At 45.8% G+C, this 23696-nt stretch overlaps 1 protein-coding gene across 1 annotated transcript in view; it reads left to right on the plus strand.

Annotated features, from left to right (window-relative positions):
• The window catches only part of LOC124805538 (lutropin-choriogonadotropic hormone receptor-like), an 860476-nt gene extending 839002 nt beyond the window's left edge, over window positions 1-21474 (plus strand). The window contains exons 19-23 of the mRNA XM_047266106.1: window positions 4172-4183; window positions 10371-10417; window positions 10640-10836; window positions 21109-21398; window positions 21458-21474. Of these exons, the coding sequence (XP_047122062.1) occupies window positions 4172-4183; window positions 10371-10417; window positions 10640-10836; window positions 21109-21398; window positions 21458-21474 (563 nt within the window). The remainder of the gene's footprint in view (window positions 1-4171; window positions 4184-10370; window positions 10418-10639; window positions 10837-21108; window positions 21399-21457) is intronic.
• Window positions 21475-23696: the final 2222 nt, after the last annotated feature.

Consider the following 23696-nt stretch of genomic DNA (forward strand, 5'->3'; position numbering starts at 1 on the left):
TACGATGTGTTAGTACACAGTATGACGATGCGCCCTCATGGTGATCAGATATGGCCGACCAGAAGCTTGACGTCGAGTATGCCTGCTGTCACGTTCCCATGTACTCCAACACTGGGTCACTGTCACATTCGAATCCCCCACAAAACTACGACGATCATTTTTAAAGTAAGAACTGACCGCGCATCATGTCCGCGCATCCTGTCACGTGACGTCCGTTCACGATTGGCCACTCTTGGCCAGTCTCTAACTACGACGTCATTACGTTTCACGTCTCTACAATTGGTTGACAGGTTGATTTATTTGGGGAAGGCGGCCAAACAGCGAGGTCATCGGTCCCACCGGATTAGAGAAGGATGGTGAAGGAAGTCGGCTGAGCCCTCTCGAAAGAACCATCCCAGCATTTACCTCAAGCTATTTATGGAAATCACGGGAAACCTAAATCAGGATGGCCAGACCTGGGTTTCAACAGTCGTCCTGAGTACGAGTCCAGTGTGCTAACCATTGCGCCACCGCGCTTTGTCTATGGTGCAGGTGCAATGAATGATGACATGTGAGTAAATGGAGTAGGCTGTTTAATGAAGGAAGAGCAAATTTTCATGACGAAGAACGATTTGGACGTCCTACTATCATGAATGAAGACTTGACACAAAAAGTTGATGAAGCAATACGCCAAAACAGGCACTCCACTATTGACGAGATGCATCAAAAACTTCCACAAGTTTCAAGATGAGTAGTTTTTCGATCTGTTACTGACAAACTTCGCTACAAAAAAATGTGTGCGTGATGGATGCCGAAAATGTTGAAAGAACATAAAACAACCAAATGACACATTCTTTGTCCGTTTTGGAGTGCGATCACAAGGATGGTAACGAGTTCATGGATCACATTGTGACCGATGAAACGTGGGTTGTGCGCTACCCTCCAGAGAATAAACGTCAATCCAGTGAAACCACGAAAATGCAAACAAGAGCCTTCAATACGGAAAATCATGACCACGGTTTTCTGAGACCGGAAAGGCATTCTTCTGTTAGACTTTTTCCCAAGAGGAATGACAATACACGACGAGAGCTGCTGTGAAACATTAAAACTGAGGCGCGCTATTCAAAATCGCCGGCGGGGACTGCTCTCTAGCGGCATCGTTCTTCTTCACGACAATGCTCAGCCTCACGTTGCAGCAAGAGCGAAGACGCAACTGGACAACTTTCGTTGGGAATTACTGGATCATCCAACATACAGCCGTGACTTAGCACCATCAGACATTCATCTGTTTCCGAAACTGAAGGAATTTCTTGGTGGAAGGCGCTTGAAAAATGATGATACGTTGAAAGAAACTCGTACTCACTGGTCTAACGGTCATGTGGTAGAGTTCTTTAATGCTGGGATCCAAAAGCTGGTGCCGTAACTTGACAAATGTTTGAATTTTCGTGGTGACTATAAAAAGTGAAAAAACATGCATATTCTAGTTTGTGATACAATTTATGTTCATAAATGGAGTAAGTTTCTCTCACTCCATTACAAATCGGCCCTTACTTTAAAAATGACCCTCGTAGATAGTGCACGAATCGTCCAGCCTGCCAAATGAAGACCCAAAATGAAGCCATTTCCAACTCCTTCAGGTGCTGATAACGCTGTCTCACGTCGAGTATGCGCCATTTCTATGTCTTTTACATGGATCATTCAAACTCTGACGCTGTTCATCCCCCCCCCCCCCCATATAACTTACCAGGCCTGGTAACAGCAAGAACAACGCTAATACACTCTTGCGGACATTTTACCTGTCACAGAGAACTGCATCTTTAATCAGTTACACATGTGTACCAAGATACATTGACATCCGACCATGACTTGTGGGTGCTTCACATTTTTTTGTCAAGCAGTGTATTTCGTGTCAGAGCTGCGACTGGTTATTAAACTGAGTGGTCAGAAGTTACGGTAAAGTTTTGTAATATTCCTTACAATATTCAGCACGTATGGCTGTTAATTGTATGGTCCCTCTTTGAAGAAGGAATAAAGATGAGGATTTAGCGTCACGTCGATAACGAGGTTATATACAGACAGAAGACAAGACCGGATTACAGAAGAATGACGAAGAAAACTGGCTATGCCGTCTCAAAGGAGTCCGGCATTTGCCTCAAGTGACTTAGGGAAATGACGGAAATTATATTGTAACAAATAAGCCCTCGGTCACAAATATTAAGTCAAAATTGACCTGGTTTCGACGCTACTATGAGCGTCGTCTTCAGAATTAGACTAACTGTACTAAAACATTAGGTATATAGTACATTAATAAAATTAAAGTTTGTACTGACTCGAAAAGATACAGTACTTACAAGTCACATATTAAAAAAGATCTCAGCCGGAAAGGCGACGTCATGAACACTTGTGAGATGGCGAGCCGCTAAGGACTGCTCGTACTGTGAACAAGGGTTGCAACAAGACTGAGGTACCCACTTTAGAAAGTGTGGGCAAGTAAACACGGTGTTGCTACGAGCGCCATCTAGTAGCCACAGAAACACTAGGCTACTGTACATTCAAAATTAGACACATGAAATTGTGATGCAGCTGATTCAGGCATAACGTAAGCATTAATAATAACAGGATGAAGTTACATATTTATCTGCTTTAAGTAGAGATTACATTTTGTAACGTAAAAACGTTAGTTATGACATACAATAAAACAGCAAAGATGTGACAGGAAAACAACATTTCGGTAAACTGCATGAGGAAATCTGAACCAAAGATCAAGCAATGGCTTTATACAGTCAAAGAAGTTTTTATTTCGCAGCTGCAGCTGTTCGTTGAGAATAAGGCCATCATGACGAGTGAGATGTTTAAAAATCTCCAATTCCTCTAAGACATCTAACCTACGCCCCTTCTTTTCGGTATGCAGAATATTGTTATCGCCTATGGCTTTAGGCACGTGTCCAGTAATTAAGAGTTGATCGGCAAAGGATGAACTTAGGGGACTGGTGCCGTTCTTTCTCAAAAGATGTTCTTTATATCTGATGGTGAAAGCACGTCCGGTTTGCCCTATATAATAGGAGGAGCAGGTATCGCAGATGATCTTATAAACGCCAGAACTTTCTGTTGGGGAGCAAATGGATTTCAAATTATGAATGAAGTTTCTCTTTAGATTATTATTAGTAGAGAAAGCAACATTGCAGTTGTATTTGTTGCGAAGCATGAGCTGAATCTGATAAGAAATGGGTCCTATGAAAGGAATAGAAAGATGTTTTTTTGGGTTAATTTCAGTGCATGAGGTGTTGAGCGTGGTAGTTCTTGCAGTTTTCTTTTTTAGGATATCGTCCACTATGTTAGGCGTATATTCATTATTGACTGCTATGGTTTTAAGTAAATTAATCTCCTCATTAAACTTTTCTGTTGAAAGTGGTATGGAGGTGGTTCGGTGGACGGCAGAGTGAAAAAAGCCCATTTTTGAGACTTTTCCTGTCACATCTTTCCTGTCACATCGTTTTTACGTTTTTACGTTACAAAATGTAATCTCTATTTAAAGCAGATAAACATGTAACTTCATCCTGTTATTATTAATGCTTACGTTATGCCTGAATCAGCTGCATCACAATTTCATGTGTCTAATTTTGAATGTACTGTAGCCTAGCTGTTTCTGCGGCTGCTAGATGGCACTCGTAGCAACACCATGTTTACTTGCCCACACTTTCTAAAGTGGGTACCTCAGTCTTGTTGCAACCCTTGTTCACAGTACGAGCAGTCCTTAGCGGCTCGCCATCTCACAAGTGTTCATGACGTCGCCTTTCCGGCTGAGATCTTTTTTAATATGTGAGTTGTAAGTACTGCATCTCTTCGAGTCAGTACAAATTTTAATTTTATTAATGTACTATATACCTAATGTTTTAGTACAGTTAGTCTAATTCTGAAGACGACGCTCATAGTAGCGTCGAAACCAGGTCAATTTTGACTTAATATTTGTGACCGAGGGCTTATTTGTTACAATATAATTCTGACACGGTCACTGAACCTTAGCAGCTATGTTCAAAGTTTTAAATAACGGAAATCCTAAGTCAGGATAGCCGGATTGAGATTTGAAGTATTGTCATTCCAAATGAGAGTCCATTGTGCTAACCACTGCCCCACCTCGTTCAGTCCCAATGAGTAATAAGAGAGAAAACAGGGAACATGAAGACAAAAATAGCCTGCTACTGCAGTGGTCCACACCCAGGACAGAACGGACACTGAAGCAAACGTCATTCCATTGCAAACCAAATTTACCAATCTACGTGCCAGGTATGGAAGGCAGGTCATTAAACACAGTGCCGGCAAGGGTTGCCGAGTGGTTCTAGGCGCTACAGTCTGGAACCGAGCGACCGCTACGGTCGCAGGTTCGAATCCTGCCTCGGGCAGGATGTGTGTGATGTCATTAGGTTAATTAGGTTTAAGTACTTCTAAGTTCTAGGGGACTGATGAACACAGCACGAAAGTCCCATAGTTCTCAGAGCCATTTGAACCATTAAACACGGTACAGAAATTAGTCAACTCCTAACGCAAAGACCCCGCTTCACAACCAAACCCAAACACAAATAAACAAACCTACCTGTAATCATAGACCATAAGCCAAATGACAGATATGAACAAGCAAATGACGAGAATGCTCAATCACGATTCATGGAGAACTAACGCTGATTGAAACAGACATTGCTGCATTACCAACCACCTTGTAGATATCTCTGTAGTCAGACATGTATGAGACTAGGTCCAGACCTCCGGATCGCAAAGATCGATTGTGACAGCTTAGTATCAACATATGAAGGAGTACGACACATCTGTCACAATATGGATTCATCTGTGGTTTGAGATCCTAGTCTTCATCTTCGTTCTCTTCTTCCTGTGCTACTCCTTCTTTTCCTTCTCCTTTCTCTTCACCTTCACCATCCTCTTGTCTCACACCTTCCTCTTCACCGTGACATTTACCTTTGTCCTATTATTCCTCTTATTTCTTATCTTCATTTTTGTCTTCATATTCCCTGAATGCCATCTTATTCCTCATTCGAACTGAGCGAGGTAGCGTGGCGGTTAGCCCACTTGACTCTCATTCTGACGGTTCACAACCCGACCAGCCTCTTTATTTGGGATTTCCTAATTTCCCCAATTCCCTTATGTCAATTGCCGGGATAGGTCCTTGGAAAGGGCACATCTGATTTCCTTATCCATCCTTCTTCAATCTATATATATTAGTGCTGCGTATCTAATAACCTTCAATGTCGACGGGTACACTATGTGATCAAAAGTATCCGGACAACTGGCTGAAAATGACTTACAAGTTCGTGGCGCCCTCCAACGGTATTGCTGGAATTCAGTAAGGTATAGGTCCACTCTTAGCCTTGATGACAGCTTCCACTCTCGCAGGCCTACGTTCAATCAGGTGCTGGTAGGTTTTCTGGGGAATGGCGACCCATTATTCACGGAGTGCTGCACTGAGGAGAGGTATCGACGTCGGCAGGTGAGGCCTGGCACGAAGTCGGCGTTCCAAAACATCCCAAAGCTGTTCTATAGGATACAGGTCAGGACTCTGAGCAGGCCAGTCCATTACAGAAATGTTATTGTCGCGTAACTACTCAGCCAAGGCCGTGCATTATGAACAGGTGCTCGATCGTGTTGAAAGATGCAGTCGCCATCCCTGAATTGCTCTTCGACAGTAGGTAGCAAGAAGGTGCTTCAAACATCAATGTAGACCTGTAATGTGATAGTGCCACGCAGAACGACAAAGGGTGCAAGCCCACTCCATGAAAAACACGGCCACACTGTAACTACCACCGCCTCCGAATTTTACTGTTGGCACTACACACGCTGGCAGATGACGTTCACCGGGCATTCGCCATACCCACACCCTGCCATCGGATCGCCACGTTGTGTTCCGTGATTTGTCACTAGATACAACGTTTCTCCACTGTTCAATCGTCCAATGTTTACGCTCCTTACACCAAGCGAGGCGTCGTTTGTCATTTACCGGCGTGATGTGTGGCTTATGAACAGCCGCTCGACTATGAAATCCAAGTTTTCTCTCCTCCCGCCTAACTGTCATAGTACTTGCAGTGGATCCTGATGCAGTTTCGAATTCCTGTGTGATGGTCTGGATAGATGTCTGCCTATTACACATTACGACCCTCTTCAACTGTCGGAGGACTCTCTCAGTCAACAGACGAGGTCCGCCTGTACACTTTTGTGCTGTAAGTGTCCCTTCACGATTCCACTTCACTATCACACCGGAAGCACTGGATCTAGGAATGTTTAGGAGTGTGGAAATCTCACATGGAGACGTATGACGCAAGTGGCACCCAATAACCTGACCACGTTCGAAGTCCGTGAGTTCCACGGAGCGCCCCATAATGCTCTAATGACTACTGAGGTCGCTGGCAGTAGGTGGCAGCACAATGCACCTAATATGAAAAACCTATGTTTTTGGGGATGTCTGGTTACTTTTGATCATATAGTGTATCGTACCTCAATCTTCTTTCATCGTCGTTGAGGTCGTGGTCGTTTTGATACTCATGTTTCCTTCTCATTTCCAACGAAGAAGTTGGCCTCACATTTGCGAGATTTCTGCTTCAAATCCTCTCCTTGCCATCCGTAAATAGCTTAAAGCGCATACCAGCCGGCCTGAGTAGCCGAGCGGTTCTAGGCGCTACAGTCTGGAACCGCGCGACCGCTACGGTCGCAGGTTCGAATCCTGCCTCGGGCATGGATGTGTGTGATGTTCTTAGGTTAGTTAGGTTTAATTAGTTCTAAGTTCCAAGGGACTGATGACCTCAGAAGTTAAGTCCCATAGTGCTCAGAGCCATTTGAACCATTTTTTAAAGCGAATACCAATATCGTTCCACTGTAAAAGGCAATGCTGATTTCCTCCAGTATCCTTACGGAATTCTAACCGGTCCTCCATCTCTTATGACCTCATCGTCAAAAGGACAAAAAACCCTAATGCCCGTTCCCTTCTTTCGTGGCCCAGCGCTACCTATTTCCTTCATATTTCGTTTTATTCTCATGCCCTCTATCGCCCTTTAGTTATCTGTTGTCCTGAAGTGAATTTTTGTAGTCATATTCTGCTTTAGCCTCGTGTGCACTTTACCTTCAAGTTGCACTCTGCCCATTTCTTTGACTTTGCTGTTTTCTTTCCATAATTTATCCATTTGTTCCTGTAATTTCACTTCTTCCTCTCCTTTACGTTTTCTACTGCGTCCATTTCCTTTTCTGTCTAGCCGCTTTCCTCTTTTTCTTCTTCTTCACCTTTTTCTTCTTCCCCTTGAATTTTGTTCTCTTTTTACTTTACTTCATCTGCTTTTACCTCTTCATTCTCTTCTATGTCTTTAACCTCCTCTTTCCTCGTCATCTTTCTGCAGCTAGGACCCCTTCATTCCTCTGTACATCATATCTCTTTCATCATCATTCGGGTTCTCCGTCAGTTCACTACGTTATATGACGTTGAGGTCCAGAACTAGCAAGAAGTGTAGACTGGGTCCATTTGAATTGAAAATATTTACTAAGACGTTAATACTGTCAGTGTGACCTTAATAATGCCAGCAAAAACTCGTTTTCATCTCTTAATGATTAACCAAATGTCACTATCAAGGCATGCAACACAGTTTTGTGTTCAGTAAAAAAGTAAAACATAAAATGTTGTGCGACTAGGGCCTCCCGTCGGGTAGACCGTTCGCTGGGTGCAAGTCTTTCGATCTGAGGCCACTTCGGCGACTTGTGCGTCAATGGGGATGAACTGGTGATAATTAGGACAACACAACACCCAGTCCCTGAGCGGAGAAAATCTCCGACCCAGCCGGGAATCGAACCCAGGCCTGACATTCTGTCGCGCTGACCACTCAGCTACCGGGGAAATTCAATTAAAATTGCTATTTACAGTAAAATAATCGGTAATGTACGATAAGGATCGAAGCAGACGAAATGAATTAAAATTTGAGCTGTGGCGGGGACTCTAACCCGGGTCTTCTCGCTGGCTAGGCAGAAATGTTAACCATTACACGACCGCAGTACGATGGCCAAGATTACTGCACGAACTACCTAAGCTGAGTGCCCTCCCCAACACAAACTTCAATTCATTTATCCCTTACATATTGTCACTACTGTCAGGTGGTACCAATGGTACAAGGACGTCCCATTACGTCCAATGCTGGGGTGCTTGCCAATATCGGAGAGCCCTGGCAGGAGTGACAATATGTAAAGGAAAAATGAATTGAAGTTTGCGTTGCGCGCCCGCATCTCGTGGTCGTGCGGTAGCGTTCTCGCTTCCCACGCCCGGGTTCCCGGGTTCGATTCCCGGCGGGGTCAAGGATTTTCTCTGCCTCGTGATGGCAGGGTGTTGTGTGATGTCCTTAGGTTAGATAGGTTTAAGTAGTTCTAAGTTCTAGGGGACTGATAACCATAGATGTTAAGTCCCATAGTGTTGCGGAGGGCACTCAGCTTAGGCAGTTCGTGCAGCATCGTGGACCATCGTACTGAGGTGGTGTAATGGTTAGCATTTCTGCCCAGCAATAGCCGGCACGGTAGCTCAGCGTGTTCGGTCAGAGGGTTAGCTGCCCTCTGTAATAAAAAAAACTGAGTTTATCGATCAACAATGAACTTAAATGGATGTCTTACGACGTCCGCCCCGAGGAGATGCAACGAATGACAGCGAACAAGATCTGGGTTCGAGTCCAGACCGCTGCACAAATTTTAATTAATTTAGTTTGCTTCGATCATTATCGTAGATAATAAAAAGAGACTTAAATGTCTCAGAGAAACATTTAATTATAATCGGTAATGAGATTACCGATTTTGGGACGTTATTTCCTTCGACACATGTGAAACACAGAGGGGGCCAAAAAATGTAGCCACTGTTTAAAAGTCCATAACTGGCAAACTAATTGACGGAGTTGTCTCATCTTTGGTAGTGAAATAGTTTATAGTTCCGGCAGTCGCCACACAAGCGTTGTATTGTGTTGTTTTGTTTTGTCAGATGACAGTCGCTGGATAGTCAGTGTTTTGTTCATAGTTGCACCTAGTTACTCGAGTAAACATGCCTGGCGCAAGGCTTACATTCGAAGAAAGGAAGTCAGTTTTGAAGTGTTATTTTAACGGCAGTGGCATAATGAGTATCAAACAGAGCCACTGACACATTTAACGATTCGTCGCATTCGAGACAAATTTTAAGCCGAAGGCTGTGTTAAAGATGTACACAAACAACGATCTGGACGACCTGTAACAGTAACAAGTCCAGCTAACCCCCGTCGTTTGTTACAACAATTCACTCGCTCACCACAGAAGTCTGTGAGACAGTGTGCCCGTGAAACTCTAGTGAGTCGCACAAGTGTTCGGCGAATTTTGAAAACAGCTAAGTGGAAGTGCTACATCCCACGATTGTTACACGCAATGAACGAGGACAACCCAGATCGTAGAATGGAGTACTGCGAGTGGTTCACTAACATGGTGCGCAACGAGTTTGCAGAGATGATTGTGTGGTCTGACGAGGCACAGTTCAAATTCAATGGTACAGTAAATCGCCACAATTGCATCTACTAGGCTGCCGAAAATCCAAACGTCCATGTAGACAAAGCCGTGAATCTGCCAGGAGTAAATGTGTGGTGTGGGTTGCCTTACCGGGGCTTGATTTGGGCCATTATTCTTTGACAGCATAGTTACCGGTGAGGTGTACCTTCAGAAGCTTCAGACATCCATTTTACTTGCCATCCGAGACTTGTATGGAGACGGAAAAGTTTACTTTCAACAAGATGGTGCTCCAGCCCACTGCCAAAATCGTGTTAGGTCGTATCTCGACGAAAATCTACCAAGGAGATGGGTAGGCGGTAGATGTGCTGTGGAGTATCCACCACGTTCCCCAGACCTAACTCCTCTGGACTTTTACCTTTGGGGAACACTAAAGGATGTCGTTTATCTACAAAAGCCACCCACATTGGATGAACTTCGAGAATCCATCGTACATTCATGTGCAAATATCCAACTGAACACGCTGCAGTGAGCATCGTTTGTGTGTGGTTGTTAATGGTGACCATTTCGAACACCTACAGTGATATCTTTAAGTTGGACTTTAAGCTACACTTTCACCAAAAATGAGACAACTCCATCAATTAGTTTGCAAGTTATGGACTTTTAAACAGTGGATACATTTTTTTGGACCCCTCTGATTCACGGAAATGTTCTGTTCCGTATCTTTTGGCTAAATATTTTTGTATATATTCCACATGCGGCGATGGTAATGACGTGGCTAAACCAGTAATGTGATTTTTAGTAACAAATTACGATCTTGTTTATCTTTTAGTTTACAGTATGGACCGCTTTGCTTTGTAGGACCATTGCGGCTGTACTTTGACGGACTGCTCGCTGCACAGGTCGCAAGCTGCTGTCGGACGCGGGGGCGGCGGCGCTGGTGGCGGCTGCGGCAGCGGCCCGTGCGGGGGCGGCGCAGGGAGCCGGCGTGGGCGTGGGTGTGGGCGTGGGGGCGCACCGCGGCTCCGCGGGCTCCGAGCCGGCGCTGTCGTCGCTGGGGCTGGCGACGGCGCGGGAGGCGGCGAGGGAGGCGCCGGCCCCCAGGGGGCGCCGGCCCGGCTCCGGCGGCGGGGGCGGCGGGGGCGGAGGCAGGGACGCTGGGGCGGCGGAGGCGGCGGAGGCGGCGCCGCGGCGCTGGCTGCTGGGCAAGGCGCGCTGGCTGCTGCGCTGCGTGCGGAGGGAACGGCGTTACGTGGGCCGGCGCGCGCGCTCCGACGAGTACGCCTACCAGATCGCCGAGATCCAGCAGCGCCAGAAGCAGAAGCAGCACAAGCGCGCCTCCTCCGTCTCCTCCTCCGAGAACTTCAGGTGGGCCCACCTCCCGGGTGGGAAGTAACCGCTGCTCTGATGCAAACGCGTTCCTGCCATTGTACGCGTGACATACAGTGAGGGTACAAAAGTCACCTAATATCGTGTCGGACTTCCTTTTGTCCGGCGTAGTCCAGCAGCCAGACGTCGCATCGACTTAACAAGTCGTTGGAAGTCTATTTCTATCGTCTATCGCTTGCGCCTTGTCCCGCGGTTACGCAGGGTCGGCAATGGTTAATCGGATTTGGCATGTTAATTTTAAGGGGTGGCCGCATGCCCTTCCTGCCACCACCCTGTACCCCCCAGCTCGGAATTAGTGTACCCCCACTGTCTGTGTCTAGTGGAATCAATGAAAATAGTGTGAATGTGTACAGATGTCTGCGAGCTGTCTAACTGAGGCGGAACGTGGGGACCGGCCCGGTATTCACCTAGAGGGATGTGGAAAACCGCCTAAAACCACATCCCAGCTGACCGGCACACCAGCTCTCGTCGTTAATCCACCAGACGTATTCGATCCGGGGCCGGCGCGCCTACCCGAGTCTAGGACAACAAGTCGTTGGAAGTTCCCTGCTGAAATAATGAGCCTTGCTGCCTCTATACCCGTCTATAATTGGGAAAGTGTTGCCGGTGCAAGATGTTGTGCACGAATTGATATCTCCATTTTGTCCCACAAATTCACGTCGCCCGATCTGGGCGGCCAATCCACTCGCTTGAATAGCAAACAATTGAGGCCCAGTTGCGGCGGCGCGGTTCCTTCCGTCCCTGTACGACGAACCAGCACCTACCTGTGAACATTGTCTCAGCAGATCATCAGTAGGGAAGCCGAGCGAAACCTACTGTACTTCGACGTGAACCAGGCTGCAATTTAAGTCACTAATCTACGTTTCGGGAGAAAGTTTTCACACGAAATGAAAGGTTGACAATTTTGTCCTTATTCTGAAACTTTGTTTTACAAGTATCACTGCCAAGCCCGTGCTAGTCTTAACACAGTCACTCACAATACCTTTCACTCACGTTAGCAAGTTTATGGTGTTGCATTTCCCGAAAACGTAATAGCTACAAAAATACGGATTGTTTTTGATTGAGAATGCTCGACAAACACTAAGTCTGTCGGTACCTAATGCAGTCACAGTTTTTAGCCACCGACCTGCTCAATACGCCACGCGGAATTTATGTCTTTTCTCACCACAAAATTCACTTAAAAATTCCGAAATTTCTACACACCCATCGGAATAATTATGCCGTCACTTTACAACACTTTTGATGTATGAAACACTGCTAGATCCGGCAACTTATCATTTCCATCGGAACTACTACTACACACGTCCGAACTGATTCATGGCTAGGCTCCGACTCTTCTCTAGAATACTCTTAGTCTTCTCTACCAGCAGAGAAAGGCGCGCGAAGAATATTGCTTTACCATTGGTCAGTTTACTCAACAGCCAATAGCGAAACAACATTCTCCCGCGTCAGTCCGCGCTTTTCATCAATAACCAATCGCAAAATAGTAAACCTAACGACTGCACTTTTTACCGATGTTATTATCTAATAAGCGGAAGTTTTGTTTATGCATAAAGTTATTTACTATTGTTATTTGTGCCTGAATTAACTTTCCCTTTACCATAAACTTACTTTACAAACCTATTCTACAAAAATCTCCTTTGTCCACATCCATACTTCTTCGAAATGTTCCCACACTAAATCCCACTACATAACTCGTTAAACAATTATCTTCATATTAACCTTAAACCACACTCACGCCAAATTCATATTGCTAAAACCGATTTATAACATTTCACATACACAAAAAGACATAATAACACTTTATGAAAATACTAGAACAGTTTATGAAAAACATTCTATTGCTTTAGTGCACTCTAGTGGGCACAATCGATACTAAATCACAGTCCCCTATCCAATACTGTCCTCTATCGGCTGATACATAAACTACGTGCGCGTCCAGTCTCGCGTCACCATCTGTCACTATCCAGCTCTGAGACACATCTCCCACTCAACCGCCTCCAAGGCAGGATCGGCATACGGCGCTACGCCTTACAGTGACAAGACGAACTGTCATCCATAAAAATTCCATGGTTTTTTGGGAACATGAAGTCCAAGTAGCGGAACATAACCATTTCCGTACAATGATCAGTTCAATTGGACCAGAGCGTGTAGCCCATTCAATGTAAACACAGCGCACACCATCATGGAGCGACCATCAGTTTGCACAGTGCCTTGTTGACGACTTGTACCTTTGGCTTCGTGGGATCTGGATCACAGTCGAACCCTACTGAGCTCGGGACTCATCTGACCAGGCAACGGTTTTTCTGTCGTCTAGGTTCCAACCGATATGGTCGCGAGCCCAGGAAAGGCGTTGCAGACGATGTTGTGCTGGTAGCGAAGGCACTCGCGTCTGTTGTCCGGTGGTATAGTCCACTAAAGCCAGATTTCGTCTCACTGTCCTAGTGAATACGTTCGTCGTACGCCCCAATTTATTATTGCTGTTATTTCACGCAGCGTTGCTTGTCTGTTAGCACTGACAACTCCACACAAAGGACGCTGCTTTCGGTCGTTAAGTGAAGGTCGTGGGCCACTGCGTTCTCCGTGATGAGAGGTAATGCCCGAAATTTGGTATTCTCAGCACACTCTTGACACAGTGGATCTCAGAATACAGAATTCCCTAACGATTTCCGAAACGGAATGTCCAATGCATCTAGCACATTCAAAGTTTGTTCATTCCCGTTGGGCGGCCATAATAACGTCGGAAACATTGTCACAAGACTCGCTCGAGTACAAATGACAACTCTGCTAACGTACTCTGGCCGCAGTGGTCGACCGGTTCTAGGCGCTTCAGTCTGGAACCGCGCGACGGCTACGGTCGCAGGTTCGAAGCCTGCTTCGGGCATGGATGTGTCTGATCTCCTTAGATTAGTTAGGTTTCATTAGTTCCATGTTCTAGGGGACTGATGTTAAAAAGTCCCATAGTGCTCAGAGCCATTTGAACCCATTTTGCTAACGTACTGGCCTTTTCTACCTTATGTGCGCGATACTACAACCATTTGTATATATTCATTTCGCTATCCCATGACTTTTTCCACCTCGATGTACGTTGCTGGCTGTGTCATTTCGTGAGTGTTGTTTTCGCTTCATTAATTTTGTGTAATGAGCGATTTAGAAACGAAAGTGTTTTGAGTGTGGGCAAAGAATGCCAGGTTGTTCTGTTGTTGGCTGTAGTACTCACAATTGCAACGTTAAAACAGTTAAAATAGTGCTTCTTGCTTTCCTTCGCGATGCATGGGTACAAAAGATTTAACTGTCGAGGTCCTGTAGAAAAGACGTTGTGAATGCTGTACGTCCTAGAACACGTTCTCGTCATTTCAAAAAACGTGATTATGTTGGAGACTTCCGTCCGGAGCTGCTAAATCTACCGCGGAAACGAGAGTTTAAGAGGATGACTCATTTTCATCGTGCAGTTTGCCTTGTATTAATAGCGCCAGTGATGGCACACCACGTCCAGCAGAAGAAAGAAAGGAACGTTTCGACAAATGTGAGCTACAAAAAGCACAGAGACTTCAGAAAAGCTTTCATCAATGAAGGAGAGTGTATGTTTACGGATGAAGTTATTTGTAACGATTCAAGTCAGTTTACAGATTTCGACAGCGGCATTGTAGAGGAAAAATGCTCAGCCGAAAAACGAGTGCACGGAACTGCGAGCACATAATATAGATTTTCAAAATCAGTTGTCGTCGATGAAACGACGTCTGTACGATAACTAAAGTGATAAAAATACAACGGTGTCTCGTTAAATTAATCGAATTGGGCAAAATAGTTTCGCCCTATCAAGTCAGAATTTTGTTACTGAGGTCAAAACGGATTCGATGGATCAAAGAAGACCGAGACAAGTTAATTATTTTGCGCGCCGCTTCGCATAAAATTTGAAATTTTCGAAAGGAAAAACTCGGATATCCTTCATCTGCAGCGTCTACCTTGCGTACTTAGATAAACAGCAGATTCAGTTGGCATCCAGGTATACTGAAGGATATTTTAGATATATTAGCTAATTCAAATGCTCAATAAAACAATACCAATCGCCGTTATAATAACGGCGATTGGTATTGTTTTATTTGATATTGACCAGCCGTAGTCCCATACTTCAGACAAAAGATGGAGCTACAGTCATAATTCAAATGCTTTTTACAGATGAGGTACTTGCATAATTTTTTGAGTGAAAAAGATAGTGTCCACCTATTAGTTGAAGTTTTTGTAACCTTTCGACGAATACAACACGAAAATGAACTTTATATAGATCTTTTTCACACGTTAAAACTGTTCTCAGAGCCGACTTAGAATACTGTATACGGAAAACTCCAAAGATAGACTATACTGTACGCTTCGTTTGCGTGTTTTGATTCGATACATGTATGCATTTTTTTTTAATCAGTAGCGTCCGCTTAAAAGTTACCCAAGTTACAGAAAGTAGCAATAAAATTCTAGCACTAGCAGAATAGCAATTTACATTTCATTATTTTAGCAGAACCTAAAACCTAACACAAATACATCTCGTAAGTGTGCAGTCCACATGTTATAGCACTGTTCCCGAGGTAAACGCTATTCCTTAACGACGTCACAGTATCTGCCAATAGCATCGGAGGGGACTTACTGCCAAAACTTATTTTTCTAAGGGCCCTGGTCCGCGACACTACTGAGCTCCAGTTGGCTCTGTAAAGGCTAGGCTACACAATGACACTAGGTTGCGAAACCAAACTTCTAAACTGTGCTTCCAGCCACTGTACATGCACGACACACGATTGAGCACATTAAACTGTTTCGGCTTGATTCAACTTTTGGAACACGCAACTAGTAGTTCCACGCGGTTTGGGGTTGGTTGCTTATGGGTAAGGGACCAAACAGCGAGGACATCGGTCCCATTGGATTAGGGAAGGATGGGAAAGGAATTTGGCCATGCCGAAGCAATTTTGGGAACTCACGGAAAACCTGAATTAGGATGGCCGGAAACGGGTTTGAACCGTCGTCCTCCAGAATGCACCTGACCTCCTAAGGTCTTGTGACATTTTCCTTTAGAGGTACAACGTATCACTGTATTTCGAGTCATCCTTTCCCTCGGTTTCCATAACTTTAATAGTCGATGGAGTTACATTTCAGAGATGTTTGCGCCCTAGTTCAAATCCCGCTATAGCCAATTCTGTTCTACTCGCTGATAAAGGCTCAACTTGTCACTGAGACCGTAGCTATGCGGAATGCATTCTAGGGCAACGTAACTGTGAAATGCATAAAAGGATCGACAGTGTGAACTTATTTATAACTGCAAATTATTTACGGATTCTTATCGCTCAAGCATTTAAGAAATACTAATGGAAATCCGACTGTGATTAATTCAAAATATATGTTCATGTTTCGTGATCTTATCTGGAAGGCTAGAATTTCAGAGTCACTTTATTTTGTTGATCGATGAACCTGCCGCACATGCCAAATTTAGACATTCAGATTATTCAGAGTAAAGTCTACAATAACTAAAAACTTTATCCAGTGCCAACAGCCGTCAGATAAGACGGATATTGTCGTCGTATTGGATACTAGCACTCGCAAACAAAGTACTCTTGTAGTAGTCGTTATTTTGTAATAATGCATGGCAAGCTCTATCGTAGGGGTAAATTGGGGACCGTGTTTACGTAACCCCACTGCCAAGAACAGTAATCAGCTCAGGGAACGCATCCGTTTTGCTGTGGTGACCGTTGACAGCATGTTGCTACAGAAGGTATGGAACGTACGTGACTGCCGTTGGACTTCATGAGTTGCCTTGTCACCGCCTAGAGTCCAGTCTGTGAAGCGGCCAAAAAGGGACTGTTTTACCAATGGCATTATCAGTGTATTGTTTGGGTTTCAGTGGTAGATTGTTGTAGAACAGTCTGAGGTGCCTTCTGAACTTCTTCAGGAATTGCCTTGGCATCGCCTAAAGTCCATGCTGTCTTTAATCTTGTTCAGAAATTGTGACATGCGACAATTTAGGCTGATGCCCAAGGTACTGTGACTTCTGTTTAACTTTATGACGACTTGAATAGGAGGGCTGTAGTGATGGATGAACTGTCATCCCTTAAAATGACATACTTGCAGCTTTTGAGATCTTGGTGTACGATTGCCAACGGTGAGCCATGTAAGTGAAGAGGAGGAAGAGAAGGTATGCCTACATTTCTGACAGTATTTCACGTACATCTGTAGCCTCACAGAACATCTGTAGAATGTAAAATGCAACCTTGGTGAGTTTATGGTTCTATTCATGAATCAATCACATGTGTACAGGTATTACATTGGAAAATATTGGGCTTTGGAAACGAATGAGTTATTTATAATAGCCCTGTATATTAATACTTTTTGATGACTTTTGTCTTTATGTGTTTTATCCCTGTCTAATTCGTATATTTTGTAAATTATCTGTTTATAACCCCTTGCAAGTTGCGACGAATCTGATTGATTTAGGCGGTCAAGACAGACACCGGGAATCACAACTAATTTTCCCACGGACAGTGCACAAGTTGGAGACATTCCGCTCCCCTCACTTAAACGGAGTAAATCCCAACCGACAAAAAGATGTCAAATAAACCATCACTTTTCGAAATCCCGTAATTGCATCCCTTTGCGACTCATAACGTTGAAATTTGGCTCAAAGGTGCCTACAACGTTCCTACATCTACATCTACATCTACATCTACATCCATACTCCGCAAGCCACCTGACGGTGTGTGGCGGAGGGTACCTTGAGTACCTCTATCGGCTCTTCGGCTCTCCCTTCTATTCCAGTCTCGTATTGTTCGTGGAAAGAAGGATTGTCGGTATGCCTCTGTGTGGGCTCCAATCTCTCTGATTTTATACTAATGGTCTCTTCGCGAGACATACGTAGGAGGGAGCAATATACTGCTTGACTCTTCGGTGAAGGTATGTTCCCGAAAGTTCAACAAAAGCCTGTACCGAGCTACTGAGTGTCTCTCCTAGGGAGTCGTCCACTGGAGTTTACCTATCACCTCCGTAACGCTTTCGCGATTACTAAATGATCCTGAAACGAAGCGCGCTGTTCTCCGTTTGATCTTCTCTACCTCTTCTATCAACCCTATCTGGTACGGATCCCACACTGCTGAGCAGTATTCAAGCAGTGGGCGAACAAGCGTACTGTAACCTACTTCCTTTGTTTTCGGATTGCTCTGCTTTACCGACGATCAACTTTATATGATCATTCCATTATAAATCACTCCTAATGCGTACTCTGAGATAATTTATGGAATTAACTGCTTCCAGTTGCTGACCTGCTATATTGTAGCTAAATGGTAAAGGTTTTTTCTTTCTATGTATTCGCAGCACATTACACTTGTCTACATTGAGATTCAATTGCCATCCCCTGCACCATGCGTCTATTCGCTGCAAATCCTCCTGTAATGACGAAAAAGCGTGACGCACTATGACGTCACTATCCGTCATTTCACCCCTCCTTTTGACCTTTTTGTGATGTTGGTCACAACCGCGCATCCAGAATTGAAATCACACGGTTTGCTATGGGTGACCGAGGAAAACGTTTCGGACACACCGACACTCAGAATCGACCCGAAAAGGCACCAGAAGGGGGATGGGGCTGGCATAAACGGCATCAGTGAAACCACCTCTTTTCCTGGAGCGTTGGTTCCCACACATTTCGCGGTTGGGAACGCCAAAGTTTGACACTATTGACACCCTCGGACGTTTTAATTCATTCCTAAGGATGCTGTGTGGCTGCATTCAATTTTATGTGATCGCACCCTTTTGGAGTACAGCGCGCCCGTAATTTTTGCACTAGTGTACGGATTGGAACCACGAGGAACCATTGAAAATCATTCAAACGATTTGAAAGTGATCCGAATCGCCGGCCGCTGTGGCCGTGCGGTTCCAGGCACTTCAGTCTGGAACCGCGTGACCGCTACGGTCGCAGGTTCGAATCCTGCCTCAGGCATGAATGTGTGTGATGTCCTTAGTTAGGTTTAAGTAGTTCTAAGTTCCAGGGGACTGTTGACCTCAGATGTTAAGTTCCATACTGCTCAGAGCCATTTGAACCACGTGAACCACTAGCTGTGAAGACAACGTTAAGGCACAGACGACTACCTGTAGACCAGCGTAGAGCATTGGCAGGAAGCACAGGCGGCTTCCTTCTATGACGAGGGTATTGGAAAGTTGGTACAACGCTACGAGAAATGTTTAAATCGGAGCGGCGACCATGTAGGGAAGTAGCTGGAAGTGCAGCTGACTGTTGCAAATCAAACATTTTTGATTTTCATGGTGGTTTCCATTTTGCGACCGATCGGACCTTACATTCCGAAAAGGGATCGTATCTGTCAGAAACTTCGACAGCAATTCAACCGCCGGCCGGGGTGGCCGAGCGGTTCTAGGCACTACAGTCTGGAACCGCGCGACCGCTACGGTCGCAGTTTCGAATCCTGCCTCGGGCATAGATGTGTGTGATGTCCTTAAGTTAGTTAGGTTTAAGTAGTTCTAGGTTCTAGGGGACTGATGACCTCAGAAGTTAAGTCCCATAGTGCTCAGAGCCATTTGAACCATTTGAACCAATTCAGCCTGGCCACTGTTCTAGTGCATGAAGGAACTTAGAACTACTTAAACCTAACTAACCTAAGGATATCACACACATCCATGCCTGAGGCAGGATTCGAACCTGCGACCGTAGCGGTCACGCGGTTCCAGACTGAAGTGCCTGGAACCGCACGGCCACACCAAGGGGGTGTCGAGGCGGTTGCCTAACCTTCAGGCGCTAGTGGAGCCACCAGGCAGATTTGGGACCAACATTCCTGCAATTCCTAACATGCACAAGATCAGTGCGTCGGTGTTACCAAATTAATGTTACAGTCCTGCATAATAACGCCAGAGGAGGGTGCGATGCAGGTGGGCTAAAAAAACATAATCATCCTTTGCTGCTTCGGATCACGTTCAAATTTCGTCGAATGGTTTTGAACAGTCCCTAGCGTTTCACCCTGTATACCAGAGCAAGAACTGTGGTCGCGCTACGCTCGAGAGGGGTCGGATGACGTTCACTGGGGCTGTAGCCCCACGAGGCCTTTAGAGAGGGTTGAATCACCCAAGAGCTGTCAGCAATGTCTAATGTTGTCAAGAACATCTGCCTGTTGCTAAACGCACTGCGAACTGTCGTTTTCAAGGCGAAATGTGTGGGAATCAACGCCGCAGGGAAACGGGTGGTTTAATTGACGCCCTTTATGCCACCCCTGACGTCATTTCGTGTCACTCCGAACGGCCGTGTGTCTCAAATATTTTCCTTGACCACCCATAAGAAAACCGTGTGATTTCAACGCTGAGTATCACGGTTCTGACCTCCATTGCAGAGATGTCAAAAGAAATAGTAACACGTAGGTAACATGGGCGGGCAGGCCGTTGTGGCCGAGCGGTTCTAGGCGCTTCAGTCTGGAACCACGCTGCTGCTACGGTCGCAGGTTCGAATCCTGCCTCGGGTATAGATGTGTGTGCTGTCCTTCGGATAGTTAGGTTTAAGTACTTCTAAGTCTAGGGGAATGATGACCTCGGATGTTAAGTCCCATAATGCTTAGAGCCATATTTTAGGATGAGCGGTTAGGACCATTTCTTCTTGTGACATATCCACGGTGGCTTAGGCAAAATTGTGATGAAATTTGGTGCCAATGTGACACCATTAAGCGACCTTACAGCTCATATAAATCTCCGAGCTTTGGTCTTTTTTCGCATGTATCGACACGTTGCTGTTTGAAGCGTCTCCGAACCCGAGGTTCACTTCGCAGGGCGCCGCTCGTTTGCATTATTACAGGCGAAGGTTGTAGGCGCTATTGAGTCAAATTTCAAACTTATAAGTCGCAATTGGGGCCAATTACGGGGTTTCGAAAAAAAAATGATCCTTTAATTCTGTTACCGAGCGAGGTGGCGCAGTGGTTAGACACTGGACTCGCATTCGGGAGGACGACGGTTCAATCCCGCGTCCGGCCATCCTGATTTAGGTTTTCCGTGATTTCCCTAAATCACTCCAGGCAAATGCCGGGATGGTTCCTCTGAAGGGGCACGGCCGACTTCCTTCCCCATCCTTCCCTAATCCGATGAGACCGATGACCTCGCTGTCTGGTCTCCTTCCCCAAAGAACCTTTTAATTCTGTTGCGCAGTGTAGTGGTGCTACAGCATGAACGCTTGCCTACTGCTGCTGCTACTGTGCGCGCTGACGTCAGCTTTGGCGGCGTTCGCAGCTCTTCGCGGTCGGACTCGTGGCGGCACGCGGCGCCGCACCACCACTGCGGCATCCCGATGCGGCTGCTGGACCCCAAGCGGCGCGCCTCCTCGTGGCTGGTGACGCGCAAGACGTCGCAGGACTCGAACCTGTCCAGCTCGCGCAACGACTCGTCCGGCTCGGCGACGACGGCGAGCACCAGCACCTGGAAGCTGTCGCGCTCCAGCGCCTCAAGCGACGCGCGGCACGCACAGGCGGCGGCCGTGGCGGCCGCGGCGGCGGCGGCGGCTGCCTCCATCGTCGCACCCTGTAAGTCACAACGCTGCCGCTCTGCGTCTAACACTCTTCCTCTTGTGAGTCATTACGAGGGCAATTCAAAAAGTAATAGCAAACTACCAGTGTCACATTACTGGCCATCAAAATTGCTACACCAAGAAGAAATGCAGATGATAAGCGGGTATTCATTGGACAAATATATTATGCTAGAATTGACATGTGATTACATTTTCACGTAATTTGGGTGCATAGATCCTGAGAAGTTAGTACGCAGAACAACCACCTCTGGCCGTAATAACGGCCTTGATACCCCTGGGAATTGAGTCAAACAGAGCTTGGATGGCGTGTACAGGTACAGTTGCCCATGCAGCTTCAACACGATACCACAGTTCATCAAGTGTAGTCACTAGCGTATTGTGACGAACTAGTTTCTCGGCCACCATTGACTAGACGTTTTCAATTGCTGAGAGATCTGGAGAGTGTGCTGGCCACGGCAGCAGTCGAACATTTTCTGTATCCAGAAAGGCCCGTACAGGAACTGCAACACGCGGTCGTGAATTATCCTGCTGAAATGTAGGGCTTCGCAGGGATCGAATAAAGGGTAGAGCCACTGGTCCTAACACATCTTAAATGTAACGTCCACTGCTCGATGTGCCGTCAATACGAACAAGAGGTGACCGAGACGTGTAACCAATGGCACCCCATACCATCACGCCGGCGATACGCCAGTATGGCGATGACGAATACACACTTCCAATGTGCGTACGCCGCGATGTCGCCAAATACGGATGCGACCATCATGATGCTGTAAACAGAACCTGGATTCATCCGAAAAAATGACGTTTTGCCTTTCGTGCACCCAGGTTCGTCGTTGAGTACACCATCGCAGTCGCTTCTCTGTGATGCAGCGTCGAGGGTAACCGCAGCCCTGGTCTCCGAGCTGATAATCCATGCTGCTGCAAACGTCGTCGAACTGCTCGTGCAGATGGTTGTTGTCTTGCAAACGTCTCCACCTGTTGACTCAGGGATCGAGACGTGGCTGCACGATCCGTTATAGCCATGTGGATAAGATGCCTGTCGTCTCGACTGCTAGTGCTACGAGGCCGTTGGGATCCAGCAAGGCGTTCCGTATTACCCTCCTGAACCCACCATATTCTGCTAACAGTCATTGGATCTCGACCAACCCGAGCAGCAATGTCGCGATACGACAAACCGCAATCGCGATAGGCTACAATCCGACCTTTATCAAAGTCTGAAACGTCATGGTACGCATTCATTTCTCCTCCTTACACGAGGCATCACAACAACGTTTCACCAGGCAACGCCGGTCAACTGTTGTTTGTGTATGAGAAATCGGTTGGAAACTTTCCTCATGTCAGTACGTTGTAGGTGTCGCCACCGGCGCCAACCTTTTGTGAATGCTCTGAAAAGCTAATCATTTGCATATCACAGCATCTTCTTCCTGTCGGTTAAATTTCGCGTCTGTAGCAAGTCATCTTCGTGGTGTAGCAATTTTAATGGCCAGTAGTGTAAATGCAATTAACATGTCAAGCATTTGAAGCTCTCCGGAAGTGAAGATGCATCGTTTGAGAAAGTTCCGACATACGCCGACGGATGGCATGACAAGCTGAATAGTAAAGGCAGTTGAAACAAAATGGCCGCGTCCCTAGCTGTGAGCACCGTAAGAAAACAGCTATCAGTAATACGATTTGTGTGTTCGGAGGGCGTAAAACTTCGACAAATCCATAGCAGTACGTTGTAAACGTATGGAGATAGCTGCAATCGTGAGAGAAGGGTGTACTAGGGGGTGGATGCCTTTAAAAGTGGACCTATGTCAGTCACAGATGAGCATCGCTCTGGTCGTCTCAGCACGGTCTTTCCGAACAACTTAAATTTATAAGGAACACATAGAAAGTATTCTGGGGAAGACTAACCAAAGACTGGGTTTTTTTGGCAGGGCACTTGGATAATGTAACAGATCTACTAAGGAGACTGCCTATCTACGCTTGTCCGTCCACTTTTAGAATACTGCTACGCGGTGTGGGATCCTTACCAAATAGTACTGACGGAGTACATCGAAAAAGTTCAAAGAAGGGCAGCACGTTTTGTATTATCGCGAAATATGGTAGAGAGTGTCACTAAGTGATACAGGATTTGGGCTGGACATCATTAAAAGAAAGGCGTTTTCCGTTGCGACGGAATCTTCTCACAGAATTCCAATCACTAACTTTCTCCTTCGAATCCGAAAATATTTTGTTGAAGCCGACCTACATAGGGAGAAACGATCACCACGATAAAATAAGGGAAATCAGAGCTCGTGCGGAAAGGTAT

The sequence above is a fragment of the Schistocerca piceifrons genome, chromosome 7 (assembly GCF_021461385.2).
Source record: "Schistocerca piceifrons isolate TAMUIC-IGC-003096 chromosome 7, iqSchPice1.1, whole genome shotgun sequence".
NCBI classification, from domain to species: Eukaryota; Metazoa; Arthropoda; class Insecta; order Orthoptera; family Acrididae; genus Schistocerca; species Schistocerca piceifrons.